Source organism: Suricata suricatta, chromosome 14, assembly GCF_006229205.1.
Source record: "Suricata suricatta isolate VVHF042 chromosome 14, meerkat_22Aug2017_6uvM2_HiC, whole genome shotgun sequence".
NCBI classification, from domain to species: domain Eukaryota; kingdom Metazoa; phylum Chordata; class Mammalia; order Carnivora; family Herpestidae; genus Suricata; species Suricata suricatta.
The window spans coordinates 57,097,969-57,115,186 of record NC_043713.1 but is presented as its reverse complement, the minus strand read 5'-3'; the positions used below and the strand labels follow the sequence as shown (position 1 = coordinate 57,115,186).

Genomic DNA, 17,218 nt, shown 5'->3' with positions numbered 1-17,218 from the left:
AGAAAGGTATTAAGGCTTCAGATTTTATGATAGTAATCATGATATTACACATGATCATGTAACTAAATACTGTTCATATACTGAATACAAATACAAAGTGTCTAAGAACATTATTTATGTACTAAAATACTTAGACATACAAAGAGATATTCCCTATAAGTTACTTGTAACTCATAATGTACTGAAAAATTAATAATTTTGTATAGTTAAGAATCTCTGTAATATAAATATTTGTGTTTTAGATTCATGCTTGAAGACTGGGATTTTACCACAATGAAGGACACATAGTATTTAAACTTATCATTATTGAAACATATAAAACAAAATAGTCTGTAGTATATTTGCAGTTAACATCATCTTAAACAGAAATTTCTTTTTAATTTCATACCCTTTTACCACTGTCTGATTATATACTGTAGTGAGAACATTCGATCCAGATGGAAACCTAAAGGAAAGATTACACTATAACGAAATAATTAACGTAAATAGTTTTAAGTTTGCTTCCCATAAGAATTGCCAGCTTTTTCAACCTTCCCTGCTCATATCATTAAGTTTCTTCTTTATCTCCTCCTGTCACTCAGCTTAGGGAACGTGGCTCTGTCCATGCTCTCTATACAACGGGATAAAGTGTTTCGCTGATGCTCTAAGCAGAGTCTGACAAGCAGAGTATGATTTGGTAGGCATTTCCCATCTCTAGTGTTCAGTAAGCTGTACCTTAAGTCTAAGAAATGCTTTAACTTCCTAATTCCTTATGCCCTAGCAGAATATTAAATGCAGTGTCGTAGGTGTGCCTTGCAATTCTTGTTCAGAATTCTTCACCACTACCTGCACCGGCACTTTGGGCAGGGGGATATAAGAGGAGAAACTTTTCCCAAACCTCTGTCGACATGTGTATGACAGGATGGATTTCACTATGGAAGAGTTTTAAACTGCAACATGTAGTAAGCATTTACTTTCTAAAACCAACATTACAAGGCTTGAAATTAAGCTTTTAATTGTGATTTTTATGTGAGTTCTCAGGATGGTATGTTGGACTATCGACCCTATTTATAGGAGTGATAAACAAGACAAGGCACAGTGAATGAAGATTGGGGTACGACTGGAAAAACCCAGGGTCCCAGAAGTAAGTAGTAAATGAAGAAACCATAACTTAGGTTAATGTGCTCTAACACTTTCAAAACCAAAGGCCTTTGTAATGCTAGGGAAAAAATGGCATCAGGCTTTACATCAAAATCCTCAGATCTTTCAAGGAATTCTCTGTGTACTTGCTTCTCATATAATCAAAGTTGTAAATGTATTTAAGAGGAAAGGGCATACGGTCAGTGGGCTAGAAAATCAACCAGAGCAGTTATAATTATAATTTTAACACGTTGCTGGATTTGTCTTACTTTAACTCCATCCAAATTCCTTGTCTCTTCTTAACCAGCTGGCAGGCGGGTACAACCAGTAGACCTCACTGAATAGCGTCTCCTATCTTTCTTGTTGACTAGGTTGCTTTGGTTTGCATTCTTCTCCTTCTTTAGAACATGCAGTTCATACATTTGACAGTTTTACTACCATAGTCGATGCATTCTGGACCAATGCACTCGCAGCAGGCATTATGGAACCAGCGATATTTGGATGCGCCCATGGATTCACAGGATATTTTACACTGGTGTATGGACATGCAGTCATCAAAATAAACCACAGTGCACATGTGTTCTGAAAAAGAAAAAATTAAGAGCTCAGAGCAAGAAAGAGGAAAAGCAGGAAATACTTTAATACCTGTCTGGTATTAATAGTTATTCTTGATTCTCTTACTGCTAGTCTACACAGGACAATGGATGAGGTGTAGGAAAAATCACATGTGTTAATTATTTTGAGAAGGAAGCCAGAGTCCCCTACCCCAGCTGAAGAAGGTAAAAGTCTTCCTTAGGTTATCAGATTCTAAGCTTTGATCTAGAAGTTAAGATTACTTGGCTTAACAATTGCTATGCTTCAGAGCTGTGCCTTCCCCTTCCCCTTCCCCTTCCTTCCTTTCTTTCTCTCTTTCTTCCTGTCTCTTTCCTTCCTTCCTTCCTTCCTCCCTCCCTCCCTCCCCCTTCCTTCCTCCCTTCTTTCCTCCCCCCTTCCTTCCTCCCTTCTTCCCTCCCCCCTTCCTTCCTCCCTTCTTCCCTCCCCCCTTCCTTCCTCCCTCCCTCCCCTTTCTTCTTTGTCTTTTTTCCTTCCTTCCTTCCTTTCTTTTCCCTTCTTTCCCTCCCTTCCCTTCTTTTCTTTCTTTCTTTCGGATATCTATTTATATTTGAGAGAGAGAGTTGGGGGAGGGTGTGAGCAGGAGGGGCAGACAGGGAGGAAAACAGAGCATCTGAAATGGGCTCTGCATTGACAGCAGAGAGCCTGACGAGGGGCTGGAACTCAAGAACCATGAGATCATGACTTGAGTCAAAGTTGGACACAACCAACTGAGTCACCCAGGCACCTCAAATTGGGCATTTCTGATAAGATTTTCTTAGAGGAGAGAATTCTACAGCTAAAAGAAGTTTGAAAAATACTATTCTAAAGCTATACTGAGAATTAAAAAAAATAAAACATACTTAATTAAAATGATGCAAAGTGGTTAGCAATATTTGGTACAATTCCACACTAGCTGTAAAAATGCTCTTATTATCAGTAGCAATTTCTAGTCTTGCTTTCCAACACAACTATTTTTGTTTGTTTCAATTTTTAGTTTTCTTGGTGGTTAATGTCATATAATGACCTAGCCAGGAGGATAAGGTACATGAAATAAATAAAAGACAACAAAAACTATTAATAGAGAGTGCATGATTAAAGTCTGTTATTTTATAGAGCCATTTATAGAACTGGTAAATTTCCAGGCATCTGACTAGTAAGGAAAGCTTTATCTAGTCCAGGCATCTGACTAGTAAGGAAAGTGGGCTTGTATTAGGAAGAAGAATTAAATGCAAAGTTACCAGGTAACAAAATAAAGAAAGTCGCAAGGAGACCAGTGTTGTGTGCATAGAGAATGGAGTGGAGGCCAGTCCTACTGCATGGGATGGGTGGCATGAGGACACAGCAGAACCACCACTGGGTATGGAAAATGGGATCAGGTCAAGACGGAGAGCAGGAAGCCAGTATGGCATGAGACCAGGCAGACTAGGAACTGACAGTGAGCAAGGCAAGGGAACTTTGAATCTCCAGGTGACTAGTATCTGCCAACTTTTTGTCATTTATTTATTCAACAAGTATTTATGAAACACCTACTATGGCTATGGAATAGCCATTATGGACTCAAAGCATAATCAGAGAATCCAAGGAACCAAGTACAAAATGGTAGACTGTTAGTAAAAAACAGACTACAAATTGAAACACAAATATGGGGAGAAGGTAATTTGCTCTACATGGGAGCAGAGGCGCCTAGAGAAGGTGTCAAAGAGGAGAAATGTGTACTTTGTCTTGAAAGATAGTTGGTATTTCCAGGAAATTTGGCTTCCTGCTAATTATTTTACTAAATTAAATGATATTTCAACAAAATTTATGAATTATTATTGAATATCTATTACACAGGTTACAGTTTAATGGAGAAAATGATAGCAAAATATCTTAATAAAGCATATTCCATATATTTCTGATGTTTTCCAAAATCTACAATTTGTCTTTTTTTTTTTTTTTACAATTTGTCTTTTAAAGTAGTCTCACCAAAAAGCAATAAGAATGCTTACTCTGAGTATCATTAACAAATGCTGTTTTACTTTTACTACTGATGTCCAAAGGGCATACTATTTTAGATAGGAAGGATGTAATGGAGGGCACTATTTCAGATAGGAAGGATTGTAATGGAAGCCAAATAAGAGTACAGATTATACTTCTTATACATAATTCATCTCCTATTTTAAGAAAGAAAATTTTCATCATTGCCTTATTCTTCCACAGTAAAACTGTGCAGAGACTTTTACTTGAAAATATCAAAGACATAAAAGTTACATGCCCTTTACATTAAGGAATGACCTATTCTCACTAATAAGTGTTCTTTAATATGGTTCTCAAAGTTATACAAGTCATTCTTTCATTTAGTTCCTGCTTCTGACCAAGAGTACTGGGGTTAGTTTATACTTGGAGATTAGATTTCTGTAACACGGAAATTCTGTAAATTTCTGTAACTTGCTCATAAAGAAATTTAGCTGATGACCTCGGTATCATTTGTAGTGCCAATGCTATCACAAAAATATGACTTCCCAGGACACTGAATGTTACCTGAAAATGTGCAAAGCTATATTAAGTAAGCAGCACTGTTGCTATCTTCTGGAAAGAACAACTAAAGCCTAACACAAATAAACACCCAAATTAGAACCAGGTTATCTATCTTCCAACACAACTTCTATCACTAGGGCTGTGAAGAAGTGGTGACAATATGCTTGACATGCCTCCTTATCTACTTAGGGATTAGGATCATTAAAGTCCATAATTTATTTAAGATTAGACAAACTCAAAGATAATGTGGGTTTCACAGACCACACAGAAAGTGAGGGGGCAAGATAGAAAGTCAGCTGTGGGCAGTTACCTTTGTCACTGGAGTAAGGTGCGTGAACATTATTGCTAGGAACAGACACGTTTTGATGGTGTGGCTGGTTCACAGTTTCTAAAAATGAAACCAGGTTCTCATGATGCGATAGTTCTTCTGCAACAGGGAAGGAAACAATGTTCCAGTTCAACTGAGTGTCTCCTTCTGTGAGTGCCCGGAAGAGTGAAGGGATTGGCTCATGAAGCTCCTCCACCGTGCTCTTTGAGGTTGGAGGTGTGTCACTATAGTTTCTAGGATTACACATGCCTGGAGGAGAAGGGACAAAGAAAATAAAAGTTAATCTTTCTCACTGATTGTAGTATCATGCAATACTGTCTTGCAGTCAAAGCTCCAACATGGTAAAACTAGGCTGCTTCTACATATATGTAGATATTTTCCTAGCTTTTTTGGCTAAGAGGGCCTAAAAGTGATGACATCCTTGTAGCATTGAGCACATCAAGTGCCCAGATGTTGTTTTCTAAATACCTATCCGCTCCACTAAGAGGAACCAGAGCTATTTTGAGAAAAGACTGATTCCAGAGCTGGGTCAGAGAAAGTACAAAATGACCCTGGGATACTTTCTATGCCAAAAAGTATGGAACTTCTCAGTGAATAATGGGACATATTAAAAAAAAAAAAACCGTACAGGATGTAACTTGAAGGGGCTCCTACTGGCCAAATAGACAATTTTAATGTCAAAATAAATGATGACAGTAATGGAATTCCACCTGACAAATAAAATAGGAATTAATGAGTCCTTATATTATCAATAAAATAAAATTCCTCCTTTTAGTAGTGTGCCCAACTGATAAATATAGAAGGAATGAAGGAAATAGAAAATCACCACCTGACAATTATCATAGAGGTGTTTGATTCAGATGGGAGTCATCAATGGGTGCTAAAGCTTATAGATGAGGAATTTATTAAAGTAGTCTAGGATCATCCTACATAACATAAAGTCTATACTCCATAAAACTGTCAAGCAAAAGACCACAGTACTGTTTCAGACTGAATGAGTCTGAACAGACATGACAACTAAATGATTGATCACATATTCTGGATAGAGCCTGGATCAGAACAGGTATCACAAGGGATACTGTTGAGACATTTGGCAAAATATGAATGAGAGGTTTGTGAATTGGATGGCAATGTTGTAACAGTGTTGGCTTCCTTATTTGGAAGGCGCATGCTAGTTATGTGGGAGGATGTTCTAGGTAGAAAATACAGGCTGGAATATTTAGTAGTGATGAGATATCATGTATAAAACTTGTTTTCTAAAGGTTCAAAAAGGATGAATGATCATGCATGCTTGGGTATGCATCTATGGAGAGCGAGTAGTACTGAACAATGGAGCAAATTCGATAAAATGTTAGTAACTGGGGAATCTAGGTGAGAGATAGAGGAATCTTCATCCTTCTGGCAGATTTTCCCTACATTTGAAATTATTTCAAAATGAATTATTTTTGGGGTGCTTGGGTTGCTCAGTAAGTTAAGTATCTGACTCTTGGTTTTGGCTCAGGTCATGATCTCCCAGTTCATGAGTCTGAGCCCTGTGTCAGGCTCTGTGCTGAAGGCATGAAGCCCACTTGGGATGCTGTCGCCCTCTCTCTCTCTCTCTCTCTCTCAAAAAACCATTTTAACAAGAAAAGAATTATTTTTAAAGATAATCTTAAAAAGGAAAACTAGTCGAGGAGAATTAGTGATAGTGACTATAGAAAACATTTCCAAGGTGTTTTGCTATAAAGGGGAGAGCTGAGGAAATGCCCCAGTCTTTGGGCAGTAGCCAAACACCCAGCTGTTGTGGAACAGAAGGGAGCTCCCCAGAACGCAGATTCTTAGCTAATTAAATAGTTATTACTGTCTTAAGGCATTCTGTTTGGGGGTAGGTTGTTGAGTAGCAGTAATAACTGGAACAGAGCCCTCTGGATTTTCTTTTGTGAATACTAAACTGTTAAAAACTAAATTATATTTCATTTTGGTTTAGTATCTATTAGGTATAAATTTTTTTCCTCAGACTAAAATTTTGAATGGTTAAACCAAATTATTTATTTATTTATTTTAATTTTAAATGTTTATTTAATTTTGACAGTGAGAGAGCAGGAGTGGGGGAGGAGCAGAGAGAGAGACACACAGAATCCAAAGCAGGCTCCAGGCTCCAAGCTGTCAGCACAGAGCCTGATGCGAGCTGGAACCCATGAACCGCGAGATCATGACCTGAGCTGAGCCTAACCAACTGAGCCATCCAGGCACCCCTTAATCCAAATTTATAAATTCCTGTCTTTTATAAATTTAGGCGGAAGGGAAAATCATCTCATACTTTCCACACTTTATTAGTTTAAGGAACATGGCAAGAACTAAGGATAACAAGGTTGCATAAATTCTTTTAATATGTAGGAACTTTAATGATTTAGATTGTGACACAGAATGGTGGATTAAAGGGTCAATCGGACTTCTTTATTCATAAAAGAGGAAATGGGCCCACATAAATTAAATGATTTGTCCACTAATATATATTCTAGGATTAGAGCCAACATTATGATTCAGTCTGATTTCATATCCTCTGCTGATTTTAATAACCACGTTCTATAAATAACCGTTAGGTAGCACTGAAAAGCAAATAATACTTAGAATACGTGAATTATAAAATAAACATAATATATTCTGCCAGATTCTATAATGAATGAAAACTAGTAATCCGAGACAAAAAAATAAACAATGAAGTTCAGTGGTTGGAAGAGCTAAACTCAACCTCTACTGAGACTTTATACAAACCTCAAGGCTCATTACCAGAGAGTTCATTACATTCAAAAAAGTTTTGAAGGGAGAGTTTTATGCATTTAACAAACTTAGGCCAAAAGAATTTGTCATTTAAATCTAAATACACTGTGTAAAAACTGGTACACATAAAGTAAATGCTTGCTAGATAATATTTTTTCATGGCATGATTTTAAATCTTTCACATATCTTTCTCTTTACAGCTAGTATTACATTCAGAGAGATCATCACTAGAGATCCTTCTTAGGCAATGGGAATTTTGACCCTCCATTTCTTGCCTGAAGCACTCTACAAATTCTGCATTCTTTTAAGCATGGGGAGTTATAAAATCTGATCTTTCAATGATATGTGGGATTTATCCTGTTCAGGAAAAGCAACCTTTTAAAATTTCTGTAAGTTTTTTAAAAATATTTTACAAATTTATTTTAGAGATAGGATGCAAGGGGGCCAGGAGAGAGAGAGGGGGACACAGAGAATCCCAGGCAGGCTCTGTGCTGTCACCACAGGAGTCTGATATGGGGCTCGAACCCACAAACTGTGTGATCATGACCTGAGCCTAAATCAGAAGTTGGACACTCAACCAACTGAGCCCCCCAGGCACCCCTGGAAATTCTTTAGTTGTCTATATTCATTATGTACAGTGGATCAATTTCTGGGGGGAAAGTTATTAATCACTCACAGCTTAAAATAATTAGGAAAACTTCTCTGAGAAGCATCTATATCCTCCTGAAGTTTATCATTGTTAGCTTTTCTTTAGTTGACTACAGTGGCTATTTTCATAATCATTGTCTTGAGGAAGTTTCTTACTTTGTGACATTCTATCACTACAGTGAAATTTAAAAACTTAAAATTTTAAAGAAACTGGCTCTGCACAAGGCAGTCAGAGAGGCCTCAAATCAGGAAACAAATGGCAAGCATTGAAAAGGGGAGCATTTCAAAACCTGTAAGTGCATAGAACTTTGATACGATTTGTTTCAGCAAGCTAGAATTCAATACTATGGTGCTCTAGATCTACAACTACTAAGTACAAACAATTTTTCTGATGTGTGCTTAATTCTTTTATATATCTGACCTGTATCTTCATACATTTGAAAACTAAGGTTATATTAAAGTAGAGCTTACTTGATGAAACCACATTTTAAGGTAGTTATTAAGATGAAGGGGGAAAGTTATTACTTTCCTTAATGAATGTGCATGGTTAAACAGCAACAACAGAGTCCAGAAAAATGTACAACAAAGAAGCAACATTGCTTTCTACTCCTCCCACCCCTAATCCCATTCCCCAGACACAGCCACTTTAAAAGTGTTCTTGGACCCCTGGGTGGCTCAGTTGGTTAAGCATCTGATTTCAGATCATGATCCTGCAAGTTGGTTTGTGAGTTTAAGCCCCATACGTCAGGCTCTTTGCTGCCAGCACAGAACCTGCTTCAGATCCTTTGTCTCCCCGTCTCTCTGCCTCTCTCCCGTGCTTTCTCTCTCTCTCAAAAATAAACATTAAAAAAGAAAAATGTTCTTAAGTTTCTCTGGTGACTATGTCTATGAGAATTTAAATAAAAATGATTTACCAAAAGCAGTAAAAACATCTTAGACCTTATCTATTAATCTTCTTATATGAGAGATGAAGATTAAGTTCATTTATACTAAACTCTCTCCTGTATTTCTAATAATTATATTATTCTATACTATAATTTGTTTTCTTTGCAGTCTTAAATATACTTAAACTTCTGATATTTATTCCATATATCTTAATTCCCTCATTTGCAGATAAGGATGCCAGTGAGTGTCTTCCCACTCTCCCCACCCAACTTCTTCTAACTTATGTTGACAAAATTAGTAGCGACATTCTGTTGCCTAAATACAATGAAATCTTCTTGTTTTAGTATACATTGATTTTGAAAGCTGAAAACCAGCAAATAGCAGTTTACCTTAACATGACCCCATGAATATCGTTCACTGAAAAACAGACAGTATGATAGGATTTCCTTGTCCAATGCCATATTATCAGAGGAAAATATATTTTTTTAATTTTTCTTTAATATTTATTTTTGAGAGACAGAGAGAGAGTGGGAGACACAGAATCCGAAGCAGGCTCCAGGCTGTGAGCTGACAGCACAGAGACCGACGTGGGGCTCAAACCCACAAACTGCGAGATCATGACCTGAGCTGAAACCAGATGCTCAACCGACTGAGCCACCAGGTGCCTCCAGAGGAAAATATTTCTAATTCTAAGATAAAATAAAGTTTTTCCATGAACTCCATAAAATACTGAAAACCAGCTATATTTCACACAGCATTACCTATCTGGTCTTCTTGCCCAAAATTTTAACCTGAATCCAGTCAAAGTTTTAACAACTAGCTTCAAATTACTGGAAATACAGATAGATAGAGGGATAAGTTAAATGACAACCTCAAGGAAGTAAACAGTCAATTCCTGAATATGGGATATTCTACAGGCAAACAGATACTGTTTCTTCAATATGTCAAATGGTATGAGAGAAAAAAAAACATAACCAGATACCATATAAGCATTTTGTTTGGATCAATTTGAATGTATCAACTATACAAACACACTTTTGAGACAAATGGAGAAATTTCATTATAAACTGGAATGTTAGGATATACCAAGAAAATGTTGTTAATTTTGTAGGTTTCCTAATGGCATTATGATTTAAAAAGTAAATGTCTGTATTTTCTTTTAGAGATTGAAACTGAAGAATGCAGGGGTAAAAATTTTTTTGCTTTTAAATATTCTGTGTCAAGTAAGAAAAAAAAAGGACAGATGAAATGGATGTGGCATATTTTTGATAATTGTTGAATCCAGTGATGGGTATATAGGAACTCATCATGCTACTCTAATTCTCTGCTGTGAAAATTTTCATAACTGCAAATCAACTGCCAAATTTAATTCCTTGGACTAGTATTTTCTAATTGAACTTTCCTTTGGACTTTCTATGCTCGGGATTTTCTTGGAGTGTGTGTGTGTACCACAGATAACAAGCTTACAACAAATCTTGAAAAATTATGCCACTTCTCCAGTGTATGCTAAATATACTATGGAACTCGTTTTCTTCTCAGAGATAGGCTTCTCAGGGCCCTCACTCATTGCTTCGGCAGCCTAGTTGTTTCTTAAGCCTCTTCATTATTTATGTTTTCAATTTTCTGCATATTATGATGTTTTGATATCTTAGAGAAAGCTTTCTGGCCGGGAAGAGGCTGCTCCTTCCTAGGCTAGTTAACTCTTAAAGCCAGCTGTGGGCTCAGCCAGAAAGAAGTAGGCCTTTGATATGCAAATTGTCAAATCCTGAGCCACACCTCCTCTATCACCCAAGCACCCAGGAGGCGTGTGCTTAATCAAGCTAGGCCTGGTACTAAGCAACTAGAGAACCTCTCTAGAGCCCAGAGCCCATGGAAATGATTCAAACCAGCCAGTTCTAAACTTTGCTCTGCCCTGCCTTTACTTTGCAGTGGAAACCTCACTGAAGGTTCTGGCCTAGATTTTCCTCCTGCTCCTGTCTTTTGCCACTTGATAAAAACCTGATGCTTCCCCTATGACCCTGGGTAGCATGTAGTGACCCCCTCTCTGAGACCTATGATTTATAGTGAATTTTGTTCCTCATTGAGCCTTTCCTGTGGCCACACCTGACTTCAGAACAGCCTCCTGTGTAGTCATCATCTTATAACTGTCCTTAAATCACCTCCTGGTTAAAGCTATCATTTATTTCCTTCATCTTTTTCTCTTTCTTGGTCTTCTGCCTTTTTTTTTTTATATATAATCAAATATGGTGTGTGCAAAGTATACTTCAGAGTTCTTGCTGTCCAAAAATGTTTTAATTTTAATTTTACATTCATATTTTTTAATGTTTGTTTATTTTTGAAGGAGAGAGAGACAGAGTGGGAGCCAGGGAGGGGCAGAGAGAGAGGGAGACACAGAATCTGAAGCAGGCTCAGGCTCTGAGCTGTCAGCACAGAGCCCGATGTGGGCTGTGAGATCATGACCTGGGTTGAAGTCAGACACCCAACCAACTGAGCCACCTAGGTGCCCCTACATTCACATTCTTGATCCATAATTTATCAGTTCAAAATAATTTTCCTACTGTGCACTTAATACATTGGTCCAGGGATAGTAATGAACAGTCTGATGGCAGTGTGATCCTTCTTCTTTTCTTTACTCTGGTTTTCTATTCACATGATTTATTTTATTTGAAGTAGGCTCCATACCCTGAGTGGGGCTTGAACTCACAACCTTGAGATCAAGAGTTGCATGTTCAACCAACTGAGCTACCTAGGTGCCCCCACTCTATTGTTATTTCTGAGCTCTTTCAGAATATTATTTGACTTGGCAATAGTAAGACTATATGAGGCTGTGTTTAGATGTAGGTATTTTTTTCATCCATCTTGCTCAGCATTCTGTAGATTTTTCCAGTTTAAGGATGCATATTTTTTCTCACCTTTGGGAAGTTTTCTTCTATTATTTCTTTGACAGTTTTCTTCGCTCCTACTTTTGATTCTTTTCTGGAGTATCTATTTTTCCCTGTCATATTTTCCATCTGTCTGTTTGCTCTATATTTCTATGACATTTCAATATTATTTCCCACTCCTCTTAATTTATAATTTTTCTAATCAATTTTAACTTTCCAAATGCTTTCTTGTTCCATTTTTTAATAATGTAATAATAAAATATATTTTCTCAAATTCCTCCAAAGTATAGCCATCAGTTTTCTTAAAGATTTATTTCCTAAAGATCTCCTCCATCATCAGCTGGTCTGCTGCTGTACCGTGTTCTTTCTTTCAAGGTACAATTCTATATTGTTCACAGGTCTGGTTTGTAGGCTGGAGACATCTTCTCCTGCAATGCCTCAATGAGGAGCTCTTGACTCTAGTGTGCCAACCACGGACCAGTGCTTGTTTCCACTTAATTCCTTCAATTTCTCTAACAAGAATCTCTCCATTTTTTTTTAACCTAGGTTATTTCAAATGTTTGATATGAAGAATGAGAGAGGGGGTAGGGTATCAAATCATACAGCTGTTCCTTAGAGACATCTTCAAATAACCTATTTTCAGGTCTATTTCTCATTCCTATACACCACAAAAGCCAAAGCTAAGCCTGAAGATTCTTTGGGAGGTTTAGCTAGGAAAGGCACTCCTCATCCTGCCTTAACACCCTCGTCTGCATATTGATTGTTTTGGGGTTTCTTTCAATCTGTTTACTAAACAGCAAGATTCTCCCTTTTCCCTTTTAGGTATTTCTCCAATTATAATTTCTCCTTTTCTCTTTCTTGTTAAAGTTAAGTTCCAGTTATCTTCCTTTATTTCATTTTACTGGAGTCTAATAAGTACAAGTCATGTGTGAACAGAGACCACTATTTTGAACCAGGAGTCACATTTGCTTTAACAGTTTGAAAATGTGATGAGTCATATTCTCTTTCACTCTTGCTTGCACTCTGGCTCTTTCCTCTCCCCATTCCCTCCTCCATCTCTTTTTCCCCAGAATCTCTTATATCCAACTTCCCATACGGCATCTTCACTTGAAAACCTTATGTGCTCCTCAAACTCAAATGTCCCAGTCATCTTCCCCAACACACCTGGGCATTATTATGGGCATTCTCTATCTTGGTCTCTGTCACAATTTATCTAGTCACAGAAACCAGAAACCCAGAGGGTCCTTTGGCTCCCATTTCTCCTCAATTCCCACTCCCTATGTGTCACCAAGTATGGTCAAGTTAACCTAATTATTTTTCCAATTAGCCTGTATCTGTTCATCTTCTCTGCTATCATTATAGACCAAGTCCCCATCAAATTTTGACCAGACCTGCAAACACTGTATTTTGATGGATTTTAAACTCTATCTTCCATTCTCTCTCTGAAACTCCAGACTTTTAAAATGCATGTTACTGAATTTTACTATCTCTTATCCCTCCTTTTGGCTATTAGCTTCTGTACACTCAGTCATGCTTCTTCCTCACTAACCAAAAACCTTGATATCTGGATCACCACTTCATTTACACCCCTAGACCTATTGTCACTCTTGACAATTTCAATATTTACATTGAAGATCCACCTAATACCCTTGTCTTTTGTTGCTAGACCCCCTTAGTGATAGGGTTTGTAGATCCACCTCACCTCAGTCACCCAACTCATAGATCTAGCACTATTCCCTCCTTTCCTTATATCCTACATTTAGTTCAAACCAAATTCTGACAACTTATATCCAAAATATTTTCTGAATATGAGCTAGACCATTTCCATTAATATTAATAATCCTAGTCTATCCTACTATCATCTGTTACTTCAACTATTACAACTGTCTCCTAAATGATCCCCATCTCTTCTCTTCATATCCTAAGGTCTGTCTTTCATACAGTATCCAGAATGATCATTTAAGAAATGTAATTCAGATATCACCAATGCATCCTCTCTAGTTAGTTTCCATTATATTTAGGGTATGATCCAAATTCCCTTCTGGCCTCCAATGCCTAATCCTTACCTATCTTACCCATTCATCTTCTTCCATCTTTCTTCTTCACCACTAACACTGAGCCATACTGATCTGTTTTCAAACTTGGATCTTTAGCCACTGCACTTAAAACTTATTTTGATATATTAAGTGGTTCACCTCAATCTTTTGTTTATGATGTTTAACTAAAGTTACTCATTTCTAGATTTTGTTAGAGACAGACTTTTTAAAACTCTAAAATATTAGAACTTTCCAGTACTAACAAAAAAAGGAAACAAAAACTTTTTGAGACTTCTCATTCACCTGTTTCCCCTAAGTGAAAAAAAAAATTATTAAACGATGTCTTCTGCTCTAAGTAAAAACAAAATTATTCTAAAGGTATCTTGGATTCAGGAATACCTGGGTGGCTCAGTTGGTTAAGTGTCCAACCCTGGCTCAGGTCATGATTTCACAGGTTATGGGTTTGAGCCCCATACTGGGCTCTGTGCCAACAGCTCAGAGCCTGCTTCGGATTCTGTGTCTCTCCCATTCTCTCCCTTTCGCTCTGTCCCTCCCCTGCCTGTGCTCTCTCTCTCTCAAAAGTAAATAAACATTAAAATAATTTACAGTTACCTTGGATTTTGTTTATTATACTTTTATAAAAGAAAATGTCTTTATTGGAAGTATGTATGAGAAATATTTAACTTTAGGGAGAAGTATGGGTGGTATAAGGAAGGGAGACATTTCATATATATCCTTTCTGTATTATCTGAATTTACTGTATGTAAATAGTAACTTTAGTTATTAAATTATATTTTAAAGGAAAATGCAAATGTGTTAATAATAGTTGATATTGAAGGTCCTTCTTTTCTATATTTTCCTAAAATTCAACACAATATTTTTGCCTTAAATAACCTACTTAGATATGCAAAATTATTACATTAGGAGATTTCTTTTAAAAACTGAATATAAATACTTCAGATATTTAAAAAAGGATACATTTGAATAGCAGTTCCCAAAGTATACTCTAAGAACTTTGTGGAGTCTCCAAAATCCTTTCAGAGGAGTCATACAGTCAAAATAATTTCGATAATACTTTGTTTTACAGGTCTGACATCAGCACTGATTGTGCAAAAGGAATGATGAGCAGAACATTTGGCAACTTAGCTTGAATCAAGGCAGTGGTATCGAACTGCTACATTGTTTTCCTCACCACCAAACACAGCTTTGGGGTTTTTTCAAGGGCTCATTTCACTTAAGACAATGCTTAATGGAGCAAATAAAAATTATTAGTTTCATTAAATAGAGACCCATGAATACCTGAGTTTTTCATATTCTGTGTGACGAACTAGGAACCACGCAGAAAATACTTGCTGCGTACTTACGTATGATACCCGTCTCCAGGAAATCGCTTATTGACTTGCAAGCTGAACTAGCCACTTTTTCCTTAGAACACTATTTTTACCTAAGAAAAAATGACTATCAGACAAACCATGATTGTGAAGAATTATATATGTAGCAGGCATTTTCTTGAAAATGCAGGAAGTAAACTCAGTGTTTATTGTTGACGATAGAACACAAGTTTTCAAGCAAAAATTAGAATTTTAGAGAACTTCCATCTGCACCATGGCCTGAGTTTCCTAATACTTCCATACTTTCCTGATGGGATTGGTGGTAAAATGAACTAATGTGGGTTTTTTTAATTGTATAATGAATGGTCAATATTTAGAAAATCTACATAACTCAGTGAACCCATAATTTCCAAATGACTGATACATAATGTTAGAAAGTTATACATGGGTAAAAATTATTCAAAGTTCAAAACAGATCAATGCATTTTGATGTGACAGAGTATGAAGAATTTAAGAATCTGGTTTTAGATTCTACTTTGTAACTAACCTTTAAGAAATTATCACTTGTCCAGTTTGGGTATAATATCAAAGAGGAATATACACAATTATGTGGAAAAGCTATTAAATTGCTCTTCTCTTTTCCAATTATATAGTTATGTGAGGTTGGATTTTCTTCAAAGATTTCAACCACACGAAGAATCACTAAAAATTGAATTTTTCAGAGTATAAAGGGGTTCTGAGATTTTAAAAAAGGTTTGGGAACAGCTGCATTAGAGGTTAAGAGACTATAGCCATTGTAGCTAGATCTCTAAGGCAGAATGTAACCCGTGAACAAAAAGACCTCATTTTGAGAGGGGTATAAGAGTGGATGGAAGTTTTCATCTCTTAGTTTTCTCAGCATGAAGATAGGCAGTAAATCAAAATCCCTAGTGGGTACATACAGTTTTAAAAAGAATCCACGCTTAGTCAATTAATACTATAATTACCTTTTTCTTAAAACTACAGCTTACAAAAAAAAGAAAGAAAGAAACAATTTGATGATATGTAGAAGATGCAGTTATGCAAAAAAGACACTGGTGAGACAAATCATGACTGAAACTGAGAAACAGGGACATGCGTTGTCTAGAGCAGCTTTCCTTAATCTTTTAAAACCCATGCCCTATTTTCATAAACATAAAAATCCCACCGCCATCTGTCTTCTCAAGAGTTGTCATAGTGATATGATGCCTTTCAATGCAGACTCAACACAAAACGCCTAGTAGGGCAGAGACACTGTTAGGTAGGGCGATAACAATGAAGTCTAAGTATGCAGTTCTCAGATGATCTGGCTAAATCCAAGAGAAAATTTGGAGTTCACAGAATACAGCTTTGTGCCCAAGCCCAATTATCTTTATAGAGATCATGAAAAATTAGTAGTTATGTAAATAACTATTTATTAAATCCAACATCATATATTAGCTTAAAAGTGATAGTTACAATGGCTACAAATGAAAGCTACTGTGTTATACAATTTTAGAAGGACATCTTCTTTGCCTTCATCTTCACAAGAAGCCAAGTAACATATAATGTGTAACATACAAGAAACAGCACAGCGGAGCAGGTCACAGAGCATGGACTTCAAAGCCAGACTACCAGGCTTGAGTCCCAGTTTTCTTACAGACTTGCTGCTTCACCTTGAGAGGTCATTTAAACTCTCTGGTTTATTTCTTCATCTGTCAAACATATGAAGGGTAATAACACTCTCATACTCCTTAGGTTTGCTGTAAGGGCCAATAATATGTGGAAACTACTTGACAAATAAAGATGTTATATAAGCATTAGCTGTTATTTTTTTTTGGAAATTTTCATTGACTGACTAGTAATCCAATTTAGACACAGCTACTCTGACATTTTTTTAAAGAATTAAGAAGTGCTCCACTAGACAAAACTCTTTAGGGAGCCATATAGTATATATGGAATGTATCACCTAAGAATCAAGAGATCTTGGTGCCTGGGTGGTTCAGTCGGTTGAGTGTCCGGCTTCGGCTCAGGTCATGATCTCACGGTTCGTGGGTTCAAGCCCTGCATCAGGCTCTGTGCTGACAGCTAGCTCAGAACCTGGAACCTGCTTCGGATTCT

General features: G+C 36.8%; 1 protein-coding gene across 3 annotated transcripts in view; it reads right to left on the bottom strand.

Moving 5' to 3' along the window:
* Positions 1-1,275: 1,275 nt before the first annotated feature.
* TWSG1 (twisted gastrulation BMP signaling modulator 1) overlaps positions 1,276-17,218 on the bottom strand; it is a 71,006-nt gene continuing 55,063 nt past the window's right edge. For all 3 annotated transcript variants that reach the window (XM_029922141.1, XM_029922143.1, XM_029922142.1), the window contains exons 4-5: positions 4,541-4,807; positions 1,276-1,701 (exon numbers count right to left, since the gene is read on the bottom strand). In XM_029922141.1, coding sequence (XP_029778001.1) covers positions 1,520-1,701; positions 4,541-4,807 — 449 coding nt within the window. In that variant the 3' untranslated portion in view covers positions 1,276-1,519. The remainder of the gene's footprint in view (positions 1,702-4,540; positions 4,808-17,218) is intronic.